Source organism: Argiope bruennichi, chromosome 11 (genome assembly GCF_947563725.1).
Source record: "Argiope bruennichi chromosome 11, qqArgBrue1.1, whole genome shotgun sequence".
NCBI classification, from domain to species: Eukaryota; Metazoa; Arthropoda; class Arachnida; order Araneae; family Araneidae; genus Argiope; species Argiope bruennichi.
Window position 1 is genome coordinate 21,634,527 of NC_079161.1, and position 15,148 is coordinate 21,649,674.

At 31.2% G+C, this 15,148-nt stretch overlaps 1 protein-coding gene across 1 annotated transcript; it reads left to right on the forward strand.

Annotated features, from left to right (window-relative positions):
- Positions 1-3,531: 3,531 nt before the first annotated feature.
- LOC129957594 (protein maternal effect lethal 26-like) lies at positions 3,532-14,899 on the forward strand. The gene is made up of 2 exons (XM_056070008.1): positions 3,532-5,139; positions 14,687-14,899. Coding segments are annotated over exons 1-2 (1,533 nt in total). The 5' UTR covers positions 3,532-3,608; the 3' UTR covers positions 14,689-14,899.
- Positions 14,900-15,148: the final 249 nt, after the last annotated feature.

Below are 15,148 nucleotides of genomic sequence, written 5' to 3' on the forward strand. Positions count from 1 at the left end.
CCTCGTCATTTTGAGCCGTGGTCAGATGACGAGGACTACACCTGAGCTGGCACCCCCCTCTCCACACCAGCGGGAGGACGTTTAAGTGTATTGGAGAGTCGTCATAAACAGGTGAGCTAGTAACGAAGAGTTTTGGATAGATTGCTACATGCTAACTCATTATTTTAATGGGTTACATATCATTTTTATTTTAGAAAAGAAGCAGTTGGATGACTGCCTTAGCATCTGCGCATCGACACATGGGGTTTCAAAGCATTGTGGCGAATTGTTATGATAGAACCTCGGACCTTGTGATTCGCAGTCCAGTAACATGACCACAATACAAAAGTAATCGCTTGGGTAGCGTAGCTGTTAACTGGCTTATAAGCTATTCACTACAGACTCTCCCTCCAGTGAGTCGAACGATATGGCTGTTGAGTGGTGATGTCTTAGCTATTGATTCTAATGCGCCTGTACCCATTTGAGTAGCGCCAAGCGTTGTGTGGGTGAGTGGTTGCTGATGCTGTTGCTGTGTCAAGTGAGTCTGATGACTTTGGGTTGCTGCGGCCTTTTTTTTGTGTTGCTGCATCAAGTGAATCTGACGACTTTGGGTTGCGGGTAGATGGCGCCACAACAGCTGTACGAAGGTTGAAGGTTCATCGTCCGAAGTCACCAATGTAGCAGACTGTGATGCGCGAGGCTAGAAGCTGGGACCTTGTGGTTCGCAGTCCAGTAACATGACCACAATACAAAAGCAATTGCTCGGGTAGCGTGCCTGTTAACTAACTTATAAGATATTCACTACAATATGCTTTCTCATTTTAGCAGCAGTGTGTTGAGCTACCACAAAAGGGTTTTCTCTCATGATGGATTGTCTGCGATGGACAATCGCATACCCATCACGATCTTATCCGATGGATTTCTTTCTATAGTGATACATGGTATGCGAAATATCCCTATGATAGGGCATTGTAGAAGTTGCGGCACAAGCAGGTAATATATCTACCCAATTTTATGAACGTTATGTATTATGTATGTTATGAATGTTATGTTATGTAACCTGATTTATTAGGATGGAGAAAATTGCGAGTATCTGCGAAGAACTCATGAATTTTTAAGGGTGCTGTAATATCTCATGATTTTCTTTTGTACTCTTCTTATTTGAAACTTGTTCATTATGATCATTTGCTTAAATTATGAAAATTCATAGTTCCCGAAATGATCACATTGAGCATCAGTTATTTCAGTGAATCTTATTTTTTTTTTTTACTTATTGTCTCATCTTTATCAAAAACTATTTTTCATTTTTTAATGCTTAGAGTATGGCCTTAACTTAATATGAATAATGTAAACAACATATTTATAACCAAAAATATTTTTATTTTTCTCAGTAACTACATGAACAAGAAGACTTTGTTACTGTTTTAAAATACTATAAAAGAATTCAACTTGATTTCAAATGCTTGATGTTGTTTCTTATGGCACTTGCCATGGACAAGCCCGCTGTTACGAAGACAGCGATTTAAGCCGGTGGGGGAGCGTCTCTTGTTTTTATAGTTGCACCAACTAGGGCCAAGAGCACGACTTAGCTACTCACGCATCAGTCATTCGCTTGTACAGCCCCTTTCTACTCACGCATCATTCATTCGCTTGTACAGCCCCTTTTTACAGGGGGTACATTCACACATCGAACAACAACCATGCCCACACCGGGACTCGAACCCAGGATGCCCAGATCACGGGGAAGACTCGCTACCCCTACGCTAGGACGCCGGCCCTAAGGTTTCATAATATTCTATTAATGTTTTTTAATAAAAATATTTTTTTAAATAAAAACGTGTTCTTCATTCTTAGGATATTCTTAATTTATTTCTAAATAATACTCTTTTGAAATGTGTATTATTATGATTCTGAATTTCAGTAAATACAAAAATAATTCTGTCAGAAAATGAAGTTTTTTTAGAGAGTATTCCGTACTCAATCTTTAAAAGTAACTACTTGAAAACTAGAAATAACGTTTCACGTGTTTTGTTCTTCATTGCTTATCATCTATATGCTTAAAAAAAACAAGGGAAACCAATGAACCATAACTACCGGTCCAAGTTCGCATTTTGTTCCAAGTGAAATTTCATTACATCTAGATACGTGTATCATGAATAGTTGCTTGACTTTCTGCGTCCTCTATTTTTAAGATTTATCGGAGAAATACTTCTACACAATAGAGGAAAAATGTGACAAAACTTCGACAGTGCTAATAATTAAATAAAATATGTAATGTCTAAACTTCGCCAAATTGTATTTCATGTGAAAGCTTATTTATTCTAGATATGTTAATAAGAATTTTCTGCCCCCTCCATTTTCGTTTTCGAGCATTAGACAGAACCCCAAACCAAAACAACTGAACCGATTTTGACAGCTATCGCCGCAAATTAATTTCACCGATAAACAACTTGAATTCTCTATCACTATTATGTAGTCAAAACTAACCCTATAATACATCGTTTAACCATTTGACTAAATATTTTTATTTCCATTTATAAGCTTTACATGACTCTGTGGCGGATTGAGATATCAGAAAGTTGCGTGTTCAAATCACGTCCGGGTCACCAATGTGGCGGATTGAGATCAGCGAGGATAGAATCTGGGACCTTGTGCTTCGCAGTCCAGTAACATGACCATGATACAAAAGCAATTGCTCGTGCAGCGTAGTTGTTAACAGGCTTATACGCTTTCACCACAACTCTTCCAAAAGGCAACAATGAGTGTTTGGAATTCTTTATTTTTAACTACATTTTGATTTGAATTGTTAGAAAAGACCAATTTACGGCAATAGCGATTATCGAATTAAAGTGAAAACTTGTAAAAATATCAAGATGCTGTTATATAAATGGGTCTACCATTGAAATTACTATAAAAATATTTTTTGCATTGTAAAATTTTATATCGGTAAAAAGGGACTTCTATTTTTATTGCAGTATTGTTATAATGTGATTTGTTTCCCTGGGAATTCGTTTGATTCATAATGTAGCCATTTGGCAGATTTTATTTTTAAATTTCACAAAAAAAAAATCCGAATTCTATACAGTTATTTGAAACATACACGCACATATATATTTTATATAAAAAAAATCATGCATTCTAAGGTTAAAATAGTATTGTAATAACGCCATTAATATGGTCGCTGAAGACAGCTAAAATTAAACAGGCTAATTTAGACATATCAATCAACTTTGATAAATTGCATTTAAAGATAACAACAAAAAAAGATATTATCTTAAACTATATTTCCGCAATAAGGTTAGAGCGGAGCAAAGAATCTGGAGGAGTTTTTGCGTTTCATTACCGAAAGGCAAAATTCGATTACCGATTATCACTGAGATATTAAAGTTAAAATTATGTTTTTATCTTCAATCAATAAAAAAATACATTTATTTCGCTATCAAAGATATTCAACATATTGATAATAAGGATGCTAAGGGTCTGAAATATCTATTCGATGTCATAACAACACTGATAAGAGAGGCAGAAAATTTGCTCCGACTTTTATCAAAACACTACGATAGAGTACTTAAAACTAGGAAAAGTGGTTTCTGAGTTGTTCTGTTTGGAAGTTTGTCTCGTTTTATATCATGGCCGAAAACGAAGAAAAGTTACTGAAATTCATTTGGAAAATTGAAAATTACAGCTATTGCTGGAGTACATCCAACAGTCTACAAAGTCCCGATTTTCAAATGGATGTTTACGAAGGAAGTTCTTGGTGTCTGAAATTATATCCAAGAGGAGTACCTTTGTGTGAAAACTATATAAGCATCCATTTAGCAAGGCTGTCATCTAGTAGTGGACCACTTAGAGTTTCCGTAGATTATGAAATCTCCCTTCTCAGACCTGATGGCACAGCTGAATATGTAAAAGAAACGAAAGATCGATGCTTTAGAAAAGGATACACGTTTGGATTTGACAATTTGGCAGTTCGAGATGAAGTATTCTGGATGAAAAGGTCGATATTGTTGCCTCAAGACATTCTGACTGTGCAATGTCGCATTTTTCCAAAAGATACTCAGTTGAAAAGTAGCACCACAATCATTGCGAAAACCCATTTAGAGCTTGAACGTTACGTTTTTCATTGGAAGAGCGAAAAATGTTTTTCTGAAAAATTAAATGAATTCAAAATTTTAAAATTTCTTAATGGTAGACACTATTTGGCGTTGAAATTATACTGGCGTCTTGCTAGAGGACGCGAGTATCTCTATATATACTTTTCAAATTTCCATGATTTAAAGATGTTCCACTGTAAGCTGTGTCTATTAGATTCTAACGAATCAATTTCGCAGTGTATTTTGGATGAACATATTGATTCAGGCCAAAGCGACTTCCGTTTAATAGCTGCAGATGAAATACGCGAAAAGAAATCTATTTTTTTGCCAAATGATAAGCTAAATTTACATTGCGATTTCACGTGTTATTTTGGCATTCAGTGCAACCAAATCGAGACGGTAGCTTTCGACAATACAATTTTTTCTGTCATCAAAGACAAAGAAACATCCTCTGAAGTTGAAACCCCCTCTGCAAACAATCGTCCATGCTCTTGTACTAATATATACGCTTCATTTAAGAAGGATTTTCAAAATTTTTACCAAGAAGAAATGCTTTGCGATTTCACTTTAAAAGTCGGAAATGAGAACATCCAAGCCCACAAAGCAGTGTTGGCAGCGAGATCTCCAGTATTCAAAGCCATGCTTACAAGTAACATGAGGGAAAATGAAAAAAATTTGGTGGAAATTTCGGATTTGGATGCAGATACTGTCCGCTGCATGTTAACATTTCTATATTCTGATACGACTGGTGATCTTGATTGGGAAGCTGCTAGAAAGTTATACTTCGCAGCGGATAAATATGAGATAAGGAAACTGAAGCGCATCTGTTCGGATATCTTGAAACGGAATCTGAGCGTGTCCAGTGTTGGAGCAACTCTATCTCTCGCAAATTTGCACGCAGACGATAATTTAAAGGACCTGACCCTAAATTTCATCTTTAAACATGACGCAGAAGTCATATGTTCGATGGAGTGGAAAGAGTTCATGGCTGATGAGGCCCATTTAGCCGCTGAGGCAATGCGTTATATCTTTCTGAAAAAGCAGAAAATAAAGGAAAACTCTAACTGTATGTATTAAATTTATTATATCATACTCTTATATGTGTTTAAAGGAAATATTGAATTTACACACATGTCCCAAAAATCATTTTTCAAAAACTTAGTGAGCATAATATATGAGTGTAATGATATCTCTTAATTTAAATCTTAATTAATTTCCCATTTTTTTTTATCTTTAATCATATTACTTTATTCTAAAATTTTCTATTATTTCTTGAACCAAATCTCACTTTTTTATATAATTAGCCGCCTTTGGCGACCAGCCGTTTGCAGTATTAATGCTCGCTAAAATTTTCAATTAAATGTTTTATGTAACTTGGTGGCTTTATAGCTTCTTGAATATGCTTACTACACGCACAGAAATGCTAAACTAGTTAGTCAAATAGTTACTGCACACTGACATAAAGCTTGAATTTTTCTTAAAGCTGTATTTATTTATTATATTTTACTTAGGCAGTGTTATTTTTTCATGTGTGCATTACTGCATATTTTTCCTTATACATTATTGTGGACTACACATAGTTGTCGCATTCCATTCGACGAATGAACATAGTTCACTCTGTTTCTGAATATAGAAATCTCCTTATATTCTCTCATATCTTTTTTCTGATGAAATGAACTCCTCCTGACGCATGCGTAAAAGCATGGAGGCTTTCCGAACCCAAGAATAAATAACAAGCAACGAGAAAGAATAGTATAAATAATTTTTATGTTTAATGATTGTAGATGGCGGATTTGGTTTTGATATTTCTATAGATAGTGGGCGAATATCTGGTCCACGAAGGCGGCTAGTTAAATAAAAGTATTAAGATTTATACGGATATAAAATTGGTATAGTGAAAAAATGAATATTTTAATTTTTAAGATGACATAAAAATTATTTTTGTGAGAGAACAATTTCAGCAGAAACCAAAACCTGTTAACTTATTGATTTACTCATATTTTAATTAACTTTTAGATCTGAAAATTTGGCACTTTTCACCTTGCCTTGAATAGTACGTATGCCAATTTTCAGCAAAACCTTCTCTCTCTCTTTATATATACAGGGTGTTCATTAATTATTGTCGGGGTTTCCGTACCTCATAACTTTCGAATAAAAAATATTACGCAAAAACCGATTACGTATTCGTAAATTACAACTCAAAGAATTTTATTAATGATATTAAAGTGTAAAGCTTGCACAATTTGCATTTTGTAGGTATTCAGCTGAAGGCGATTCTTTGAATTGTACTTTACAAATACATAATTCTTTGAGTTGTAATTTACGAATATATAATTCTTTGAGTTGTAATTTACGTATTCATAATTCTTTGAGTTTTAATTTACGTATTCATAATTCATTAAGTTGTAATTTACGTATTCATAATTCTTTGAGTTGTATTTACGAACACATAATCGCCTTCAACTGAATGCCTACAAAGTGCAAATTGTGCAAGCTTTACACTTTAATATCATTAATAAAATTCTTTGAGTTGTAATTTACGAATACGTAATCGTTTTTTGCGTAATATTTTTTATTCGAATATATATATATATATATATATATATATATATATAGTTTGGATAGCCAAATGCTTCTAAGTAATCAACAATTTTAAAATGCCTCACTTTTTAACACTTATTCATGTATCTTGAAGTCGAAGTACTTTCAACATTTTTTTTAAACTTCCGAAACACCATTGTTATGCATTGATAAATTAAAATCTGTTAAATACTCTGAAACTGAACGAAAACTGCTTCAGAACTCATCACGCAATTTTGATCCGATGTGAGAGAATAGTTTAAATTTCGAACTCTTTATCTTCCGATCCTTAAGCTTAGTCGCAACCAACAGACCACCATGGTTCAAAGAAAAACCTTTAGTAATTTGAGTTAAGGCCTCTTTAAAATATTTGTTGTAAAAAAGGTATTTCAACTTCTAACTTTCTAACTCATCTTTCTGTCATCTTTAGAACATTCTGAAACTGAACGAGAGCCGTTTCATTATTCATTATACGATCTTGACCCGAGGTCAGAGGATAGTTTAAATTTTGAACTCACAATCTTCCGATTCCGAAGCTTAGTTTCAAGGGACAGTTCACCATGGTTCAAAGGAAACCATTGGCAAATTAATGTCTTTTCAAAGTATTTGTGTTAAGAAAAGAAAAATAAAAACTCTTCTTCAACTTACATAATTTCTAACTCATTTTCCCAAAGCCTAAACTCAACCGACAGACCACTATAGTTCAAATACAATTATTGAAAATCTTAGTTACAACCTTTTCAAAGTATTTTCAGCAAACAAAAAAAAAATCAACTTTTATCATTTTTCTAAAGCATAGTCTCAACCATAGACCACCACGTTTAAATAAAATTATTGATAATTTGAGTTTCCTTTTCAAAATATTTATAGCAAGAAAGTACTTCAACTTCCATCACTTTCTAACTTATCTTTCATTGATCTCAGAACATTCTGAAACTGAAAAAGAGCCGTTTCAGGATCACGGAGCCGTTCAGGATTTAGTCCACGCAATCTTCACCCGAGGTCAGAGGATAGTTTAAATTTCGAATTCACAATCTTCTGTTTCAAAAGTTTAGTCTCATCAAAAGACCACCATGGATGAAATAAATCCATTGGTAATTTGAGTTAAGTCCTTTCAAATTATTTGTAGCAAGGGAAGAAGAAAACAACTTCCGTCATTTCTAACTCATTTTCCCAAAGTTTTGACTCAATAAACAAACCACCATAGTTCAAATAAAATCATTGGTCATTTTAGATAAAGCCTTTTCAAAGTTTTCATGGTAAAAAAAAGCACTTCAACTTCCATCATTTATTTCTCATTTTGTGTGTCAAAGTGAAGATGAATGAATGGCTTTAATCGTCACAGGCCTTTTCTCATGTTAGAGCATATTTATGTACTTTATTTTATTCAACAAACTAGGGCGGGTTGCCGAATAATAGAATTTTTAGGTGTTTATTCAATATGGAAAATGAGGAAAGAAATATGTTTCAATATATTTGGAAGATTGAAAACTATAGCTATTGCTGGCAGGAAGTGAACGAATTTATTGCAAGTCCAGTTTTTCAAATGTGCACTACGGAAGGAAGCTCTTGGTGCTTAAAACTATACCCCAGGGGAGCAGCATCATTCAATAATTCTACAGGTCTCTATTTAGAGAGACAATTAACTATTCAGGGACCTGTATTCATCTCTGTAGATTATGAGCTTTCTTTTCTCAGATCTGATGGCACACCTGAATATACTGCTGGAGAAAAAGCATGCGTTTTTATCAAAGGACAAAGTTCTGGATTTTCGCATCTATTAAGCCGAGAAGAAATATTCCAGACGAAAAAATCGATTCTTCTGCCAGATGATACTTTAACAGTGCAATGCCGCATTTGTTTTGAAAGTATTGGACTGGCCAGGCAAATCCAAGCATTCGCAAAAAGCAAAATCTGGGTACATCGAGAACTATTCGTCTGGGATACCGGTGAATTCAACTATGTTTCGCCATTTGGGCCAGGATGCTTTGCAAAATTTACCATCCATAAAGCCGAAATATCATTAAAGCTATGTGAAGATTCCATATATGTCACTCTTGAAGCTATTGATGATGTTGCTGGAATGCTTCGATTCAGGACAGGAATTGTAGATTCTGACAGATCAACTTCAAAATATTTAGTGGATGAATACATGCATAACAAGGAAAAACAATCGATTACAACGTTCCTTATCACAAGGTCAAAATTGCTACAAAGAAAGGATTTTTATCTACCTCAGGGCCATCTGATATTACATTGTGAATCCATTTACAGCAAAGGAATCCACATCGGTCAAATCGAAAGCCATACTTACGATAAAATTTTTATGTTCAACCCATTTGATGAAAGGAAAAAGTCTAAAAAGAACCAAACACCAGTCACACCTTCGTGCTGTTCTGCCAATTCTTCAATGAGGAAAGACTTCCAAAATTTATATCAAGAAGGGACACTTTCCGATTTCACTGTAAAAGTAGGAGGTGAAGATCTGCAAGCCCACAAAGCAATATTGTGTGCCAGATCACCAGTTTTCAAAGCTATGTTGACGAGCAGTATGAGTGAAAATGAAAATAATGTGGTGGAAATTTCAGATCTGCAAGCAGAAACTGTCCGCCGCATGTTGATTTTCATGTACACGAACACGGTTGATGATCTTGATTGGGATACTGCCAAAAAATTGTATTTCGCAGCAGATAAGTACGATATAGCAATACTCAAACAGATATGTTCAGACTTTTTGAAAATTAATTTAAATCTGGACAATGTAGGAGAGGTTATTGCACTTGCAAACATGCATTCAGATGATGACCTGAAGAATGTAGCGTTGGAGTTTCTGCAGTGTATTATAAAGAGAAAAACAATAACTTAAAATGAAGAATCATTGTAAGTACTTTAGTGATATCTTTCATATCTTTTTTCTTGAAGTATTCCTTTCTGTCGACTGTTGATATCGCTTTGTTGTAGTTGAAAATCTATACTTATATATAAAGCTCAATGTGTGTGTGTGTGTTGGCGCTCTACAGGAAAGACCATTTGACCTACAGCTACCAAATTTGGTACATGTATACCTTGGAGGTCGGGAATGTGCACCTGGGGTCCCTTTTTTGAGTTTTTAATTAGAATTTTAATTATTAATTAAAAACAAACTTTCCCGCCAAAAAATCTTCATTTTCCCCACCGCCAAATGAGTAAGGGTTCAGTTTTTTTTTTCCCAAAAGTAATGAGGCTAGACTTAAGATTTTTCGGCTGATTATTTCAAACGATTCTGTTTATTTTCTTAATGTTTGATGCATTTAAAATTTCGTTTCAGATTCATTGTGTTCTGATTGTTGACATGACAACCATTATCAACGGATGATTTAAATTATTTTTAGATTAGTTGCATGCTTTTGTAATTAAAGTGTATTTATGTTAGTTATATATTTTTTTGTATATGCTTATAGTTTTAAGTCCACCGTTTTTTAAGTAGTTTTTTTTAACCTGTTTTCAACCGATTATTTTAAACGATTCGTTTTATTTTCTTAGTGTTTGATGCATTTAAAATTAAACATTGTTAATGAATCGATCTGGTCATGATGAATCTGTTGAAATTTTGTTGATAAATTCTTGAAATATTACATAAATTAAGAAAGATATTCTTTAGTGCCCATAGAGTTTAAACGCTCAGTGACTGTTTTCAGTAATCAATACTTTGTTTCAGTAAAAAATATTATTACATTAATTGCATATTAATTGTTTCCACTTTAATTTAAAGTATAAATTCTACGGGAGTTAACTGAAAATTAGAGATATATTATTACATTATGAATGAAGGCGTTTATAATATTATGAGTGAATTATATGACTAACAAAATTTGAAGTTTTAAAATATTTTGATGCAGAAGCTATTAAAGTAGGAATTGTATAAAATATTTAATTATTAAAATTTTAACGAACATTAAGATTGGCGAACCGGCTGGTCGCCAAAGGCAACTAGTAAGAAATAAGAACAACAAAGTAATTTGATCAGAAGTTCGCTATTACTGAAATATTCTGGAAGCTATTGCATCTGTGGCAAAATACAATGAGTTTAATGCATCTTGATTTTACAATTATATTCTGCAGATTGTTTGAGAAACTTTTGCAATTTGTAAGAGTGCGGTTATAAAGTAAAATAGTGATTTTCAACATTTTATAAGTAATCGGTTTTAGTTTAAGATGAATGGAATTTTTTTTTTTTTTTATGGGGAGGGGGGTAAATGTTAATGTCGAAAATATTTTACTAAATAAGATTGATAGACCAAAAGGACTATAAAAAGTTTGTAACTTTTTGATAAATATATTTATCGATTCAAACAACATAAAATAAAATTTTTCTCATCATTGAAAGCATTTTTCCAATTAGAATTATTCATATGTCTCTAATTATTTAGAAAATGGTCATTAGGCTACGATAAAAGTGGAAATCCTATACATTTTCTAGCTAAAGCAGTTCACATTTGGAGCTACTTTCAGTGCAAAAAGGTTACCAAAATGTTTACAGTTTTAATGTAATAAGGTTTTTAGGCTCTCATATTTTTTGGGAGTTTAACATTTTCCTTCTATAACTTTTGGAGCATTTTATTGTACAAAAACGATTTATTTGTATTTTAAAATCAACTTTTCAGATTTCAATGATACCAATTTCATTTTCGTACGTTTCTTTTTCTCAAATAATCTTAGAAGTAATCCACATATCGATTCAAAATTGGACGTTAATCTAATTAATGTATGTTAGATTTTTTTTTTTGAATAATAACAATGAGTTAAATTTGTTTGTTTTCTTCAGTTAGAGAAAAGGACAAAAAAAAATATTTTGAGCAAATATTATGTTCATAATGTCTTTGAACATAGCAGAGCAATCAATCCTTCTTTTATCGTAGACAAAAAGCGTAAAAATATTTCAATTTTCATTACAGAAACTTGTTTTTAAATTTTATTTTTGCACGAGATTTTCTCTAATTTTAATAATTTCTCTGAATGCTTGAAGTATGGATTTACAAAATTTCTTATGAGATATCGTACTAAAATTGAAAAACGTTGATTAGATATTAGATTTTGAAATGTTCATAAATCAGTTAAATAAAAATTTTATAAATACACATTTTTAAGTTTTTAATATCCTTATTTGTTGGCTCTATATCAGATTTAATAAGAATATTAACCGAATTAAAATGTTTCATATCAAATCATATCCATAAATATTATTTATTCAGTGGTTTTATATTGATACAAATTTGATATTTACTAATAAACGTTGGTGGCCATCTGATTCTCCGGAGATCTTGGCTGTATATAATTTGAATTAGATATAATTTCATTCCCATGATTCCGTCAAATTGTAAGGCATTAAAGCCATGTTGTTTTAATTGTGCTCTGTTTATTATGTACATGACCTGCCTAATGGAGATTGGTTCCATGACGTCATAGAGTTATTAAAAACTTAAATTTTCAATTCGTCTAAATTTAGTGACGTCGTAACCACTTTGTTTTATTCGTGCTGTAAGCTACACAGATCCTAGACAGAATAGTTCTTTAGATTTCAACAACGGAAGAAAATCATACTATAAAATATTTGATGAAACAATGAAAAAAATTCGGATTTCGATCCCACAATGAAAATATTGTTGTGCAATATACTTAAAAATAAGTTTTAAAGCTGATTGAATCTAGACTAATGAATTTGACAGCATCTAAATTTACATAATTGAAAAGGTAATTTTTTTTACTTTTAAATGGTTCAAAAAATATTTTAGGATGGAAATATTTTTGGAAGTTACTGTGAAAAGGTATTAAAATCTTAGTTATTTTTTAATTTAAATTTTAATTAAAAGTTTAAAAAAATCACCACGAAAGGCTCATTTTCAGCATCCATTGTATAAATGTTCTTATTCTCTGGTCTGTAGAGCGCTAACACATACGCGCGCATGCGCACACGCACATAGTTATCAAATTTTTGCACAAAGGATAAAAATTTGCCCCTCGTTGTCATTTTTAAAAATTTTTATTAATTAAAAATTAAGTGAAATTTTAACGTTTTACTTCGTTATAAGTTTCCAAAATATTATGGCACAAAAATGATTTTTACGTCATGTCAAAGGTTAAAAAAAATTCCTGCTTTATTGATATGAATTTAATACCTGCGTAAAATGTTTCTGAATTTTGACAATTTTTTAATTTTTTGTCCTTAATCTCGAACACTGGATTGCACTGTCGTTCCGAAATTGAAATCGTTTTCATAGTTTCATCAAATAATGAATGGCATTATATTTTTCATTGGTGAAAACTAAAGTGATTGGATTCTGTTTACAAGTCGATTGTGAAGTTATAAAATAGGAAAAGTTGGAAAATGGATGAGCTGGACATTCAGTTTTTTAATAGAGTTATGATGTCTAAGACTTATCGCCATTGAAAGATTCATGTCTCAATGATACCAAACATGTGTGGGGCTATTAAACGATATCTGGCAATTTGGCGACACCGTAGATATGAAGTTATTGTTATTTCTCATTTCAGTTGCATGTATTTCCAGCGAACCAGCTTGTCGATAAAAAAATTATACTATAAGCAGAAATTTATTTTATATTAGTGATTTATTAATGATTATTATTAGGTATTAGTGATTTTTATATTTAAATAAATATGGAAACAGTGATTTTTATATTCAAATAAATATGGAATTCGCGATTTTATATTAAAATAACTATGGAATTAGTGATTTTATATTAAAATAACTATGGAATTAGTGATTTTATATCAAAATAACTATGGAATTAGTGATTTTATAACAAAATAACTGTGGAATTAGTGATTTTATATCAAAATAACTATGGAATTAGTGATTTTGCATTAAAATAACTATGGAATGAGTGACTTTTATATTCAACTAACTATGGCATGAGTGACTTTTATATTCAAATAAATATGGAATGAGTGACTTTTATATTCAAATAAATATGGAATGAGTGACTTTTATATTCAAATAAATATGGAATGAGTGACTTTTATATTCAAATAAATATGGAATGAGTGACTTTTATATTCAAATAAATATGGAATGAGTGACTTTTATATTCAAATAAATATGGAATGAGTGACTTTTATATTCAAATAAATATGGAATGAGTGACTTTTATATTCAAATAAATATGGAATGAGTGACTTTTATATTCAAATAAATATGGCATTAGTGACTTTTATATTCAAATTTGTTATTAGTGACTTTTTATTCAAATTTGTTATTAGTGACTTTTTATTCAAATTTGTTATTAGTGACTTTTATATTCAAATAAATATGGAATGAGTGACTTTTATATTCAAATAAATATGGAATGAGTGACTTTTATATTCAAATAAATATGGAATGAGTGACTTTTATATTCAAATAAATATGGAATGAGTGACTTTTATATTCAAATAAATATGGAATGAGTGACTTTTATATTCAAATAAATATGGAATGAGTGACTTTTATATTCAAATAAATATGGCATTAGTGACTTTTATATTCAAATTTGTTATTAGTGACTTTTTATTCAAATTTGTTATTAGTGACTTTTTATTCAAATTTGTTATTAGTGACTTTTATATTCAAATAAATATGGAATGAGTGACTTTTATATTCAAATAAATATGGAATGAGTGACTTTTATATTCAAATAAATATGGCATTAGTGACTTTTATATTCAAATAAATATGGCATTAGTGACTTTTATATTCAAATAAATATGGCATTAGTGACTTTTTATTCAAATTTGTCATTAGTGATTTTATATTCAAATAAATATGGCATTAGTGACTTTTTATTCAAATTTGTCATTAGTGATTTTATATTCAAATAAATTTGGTATCGGTGATTTTATATATTGAAATTTGTTATCAGTGATTTTATATTCAAATGTGTTATTAGTGATTTTATTTTCGTGAAAATTTGATGTTCAGTGAATTTATGTTTATTCATATTTAATTTTTAGTCAATTTATATTCATACAAATATTAGCTTTATTTTTTGTTTCAGAAAACTTTTCCATATTCACTTTTAAGCGTTCCTTGAAGTGAAGACATAGAAATCCTGAATGCTTTTTCCTTCCTGAATTTACTACATGATATCTACTAGTTTATGTGAAATAAGGTTTTGTTTAAATTTGATTTATGATTGTTATGTGATTATTATTATTTTAGCAATGAGCGGTTTTGATTAGCAATGAGCAAATGTTATTTGAATAAATTAAAATATAATGAATGCATCCGTGGTTATTATTTTATAGATTTTGTATATGCACACCTACAATAAATATATACTTTAAACTTTTTCATATATTAAGTATACTGAGAAAAAATGTGACAATGATGAAAAATTTTTAAGCAGATTCGAACTTTTAATCCAAGCCATCCTCTAACATGATCATAATTTGAATTGATGCGTCAGCTTTTGCATCTTTGAAAAGTTTTTCTTACTTTTATGGCAATAATGACATGC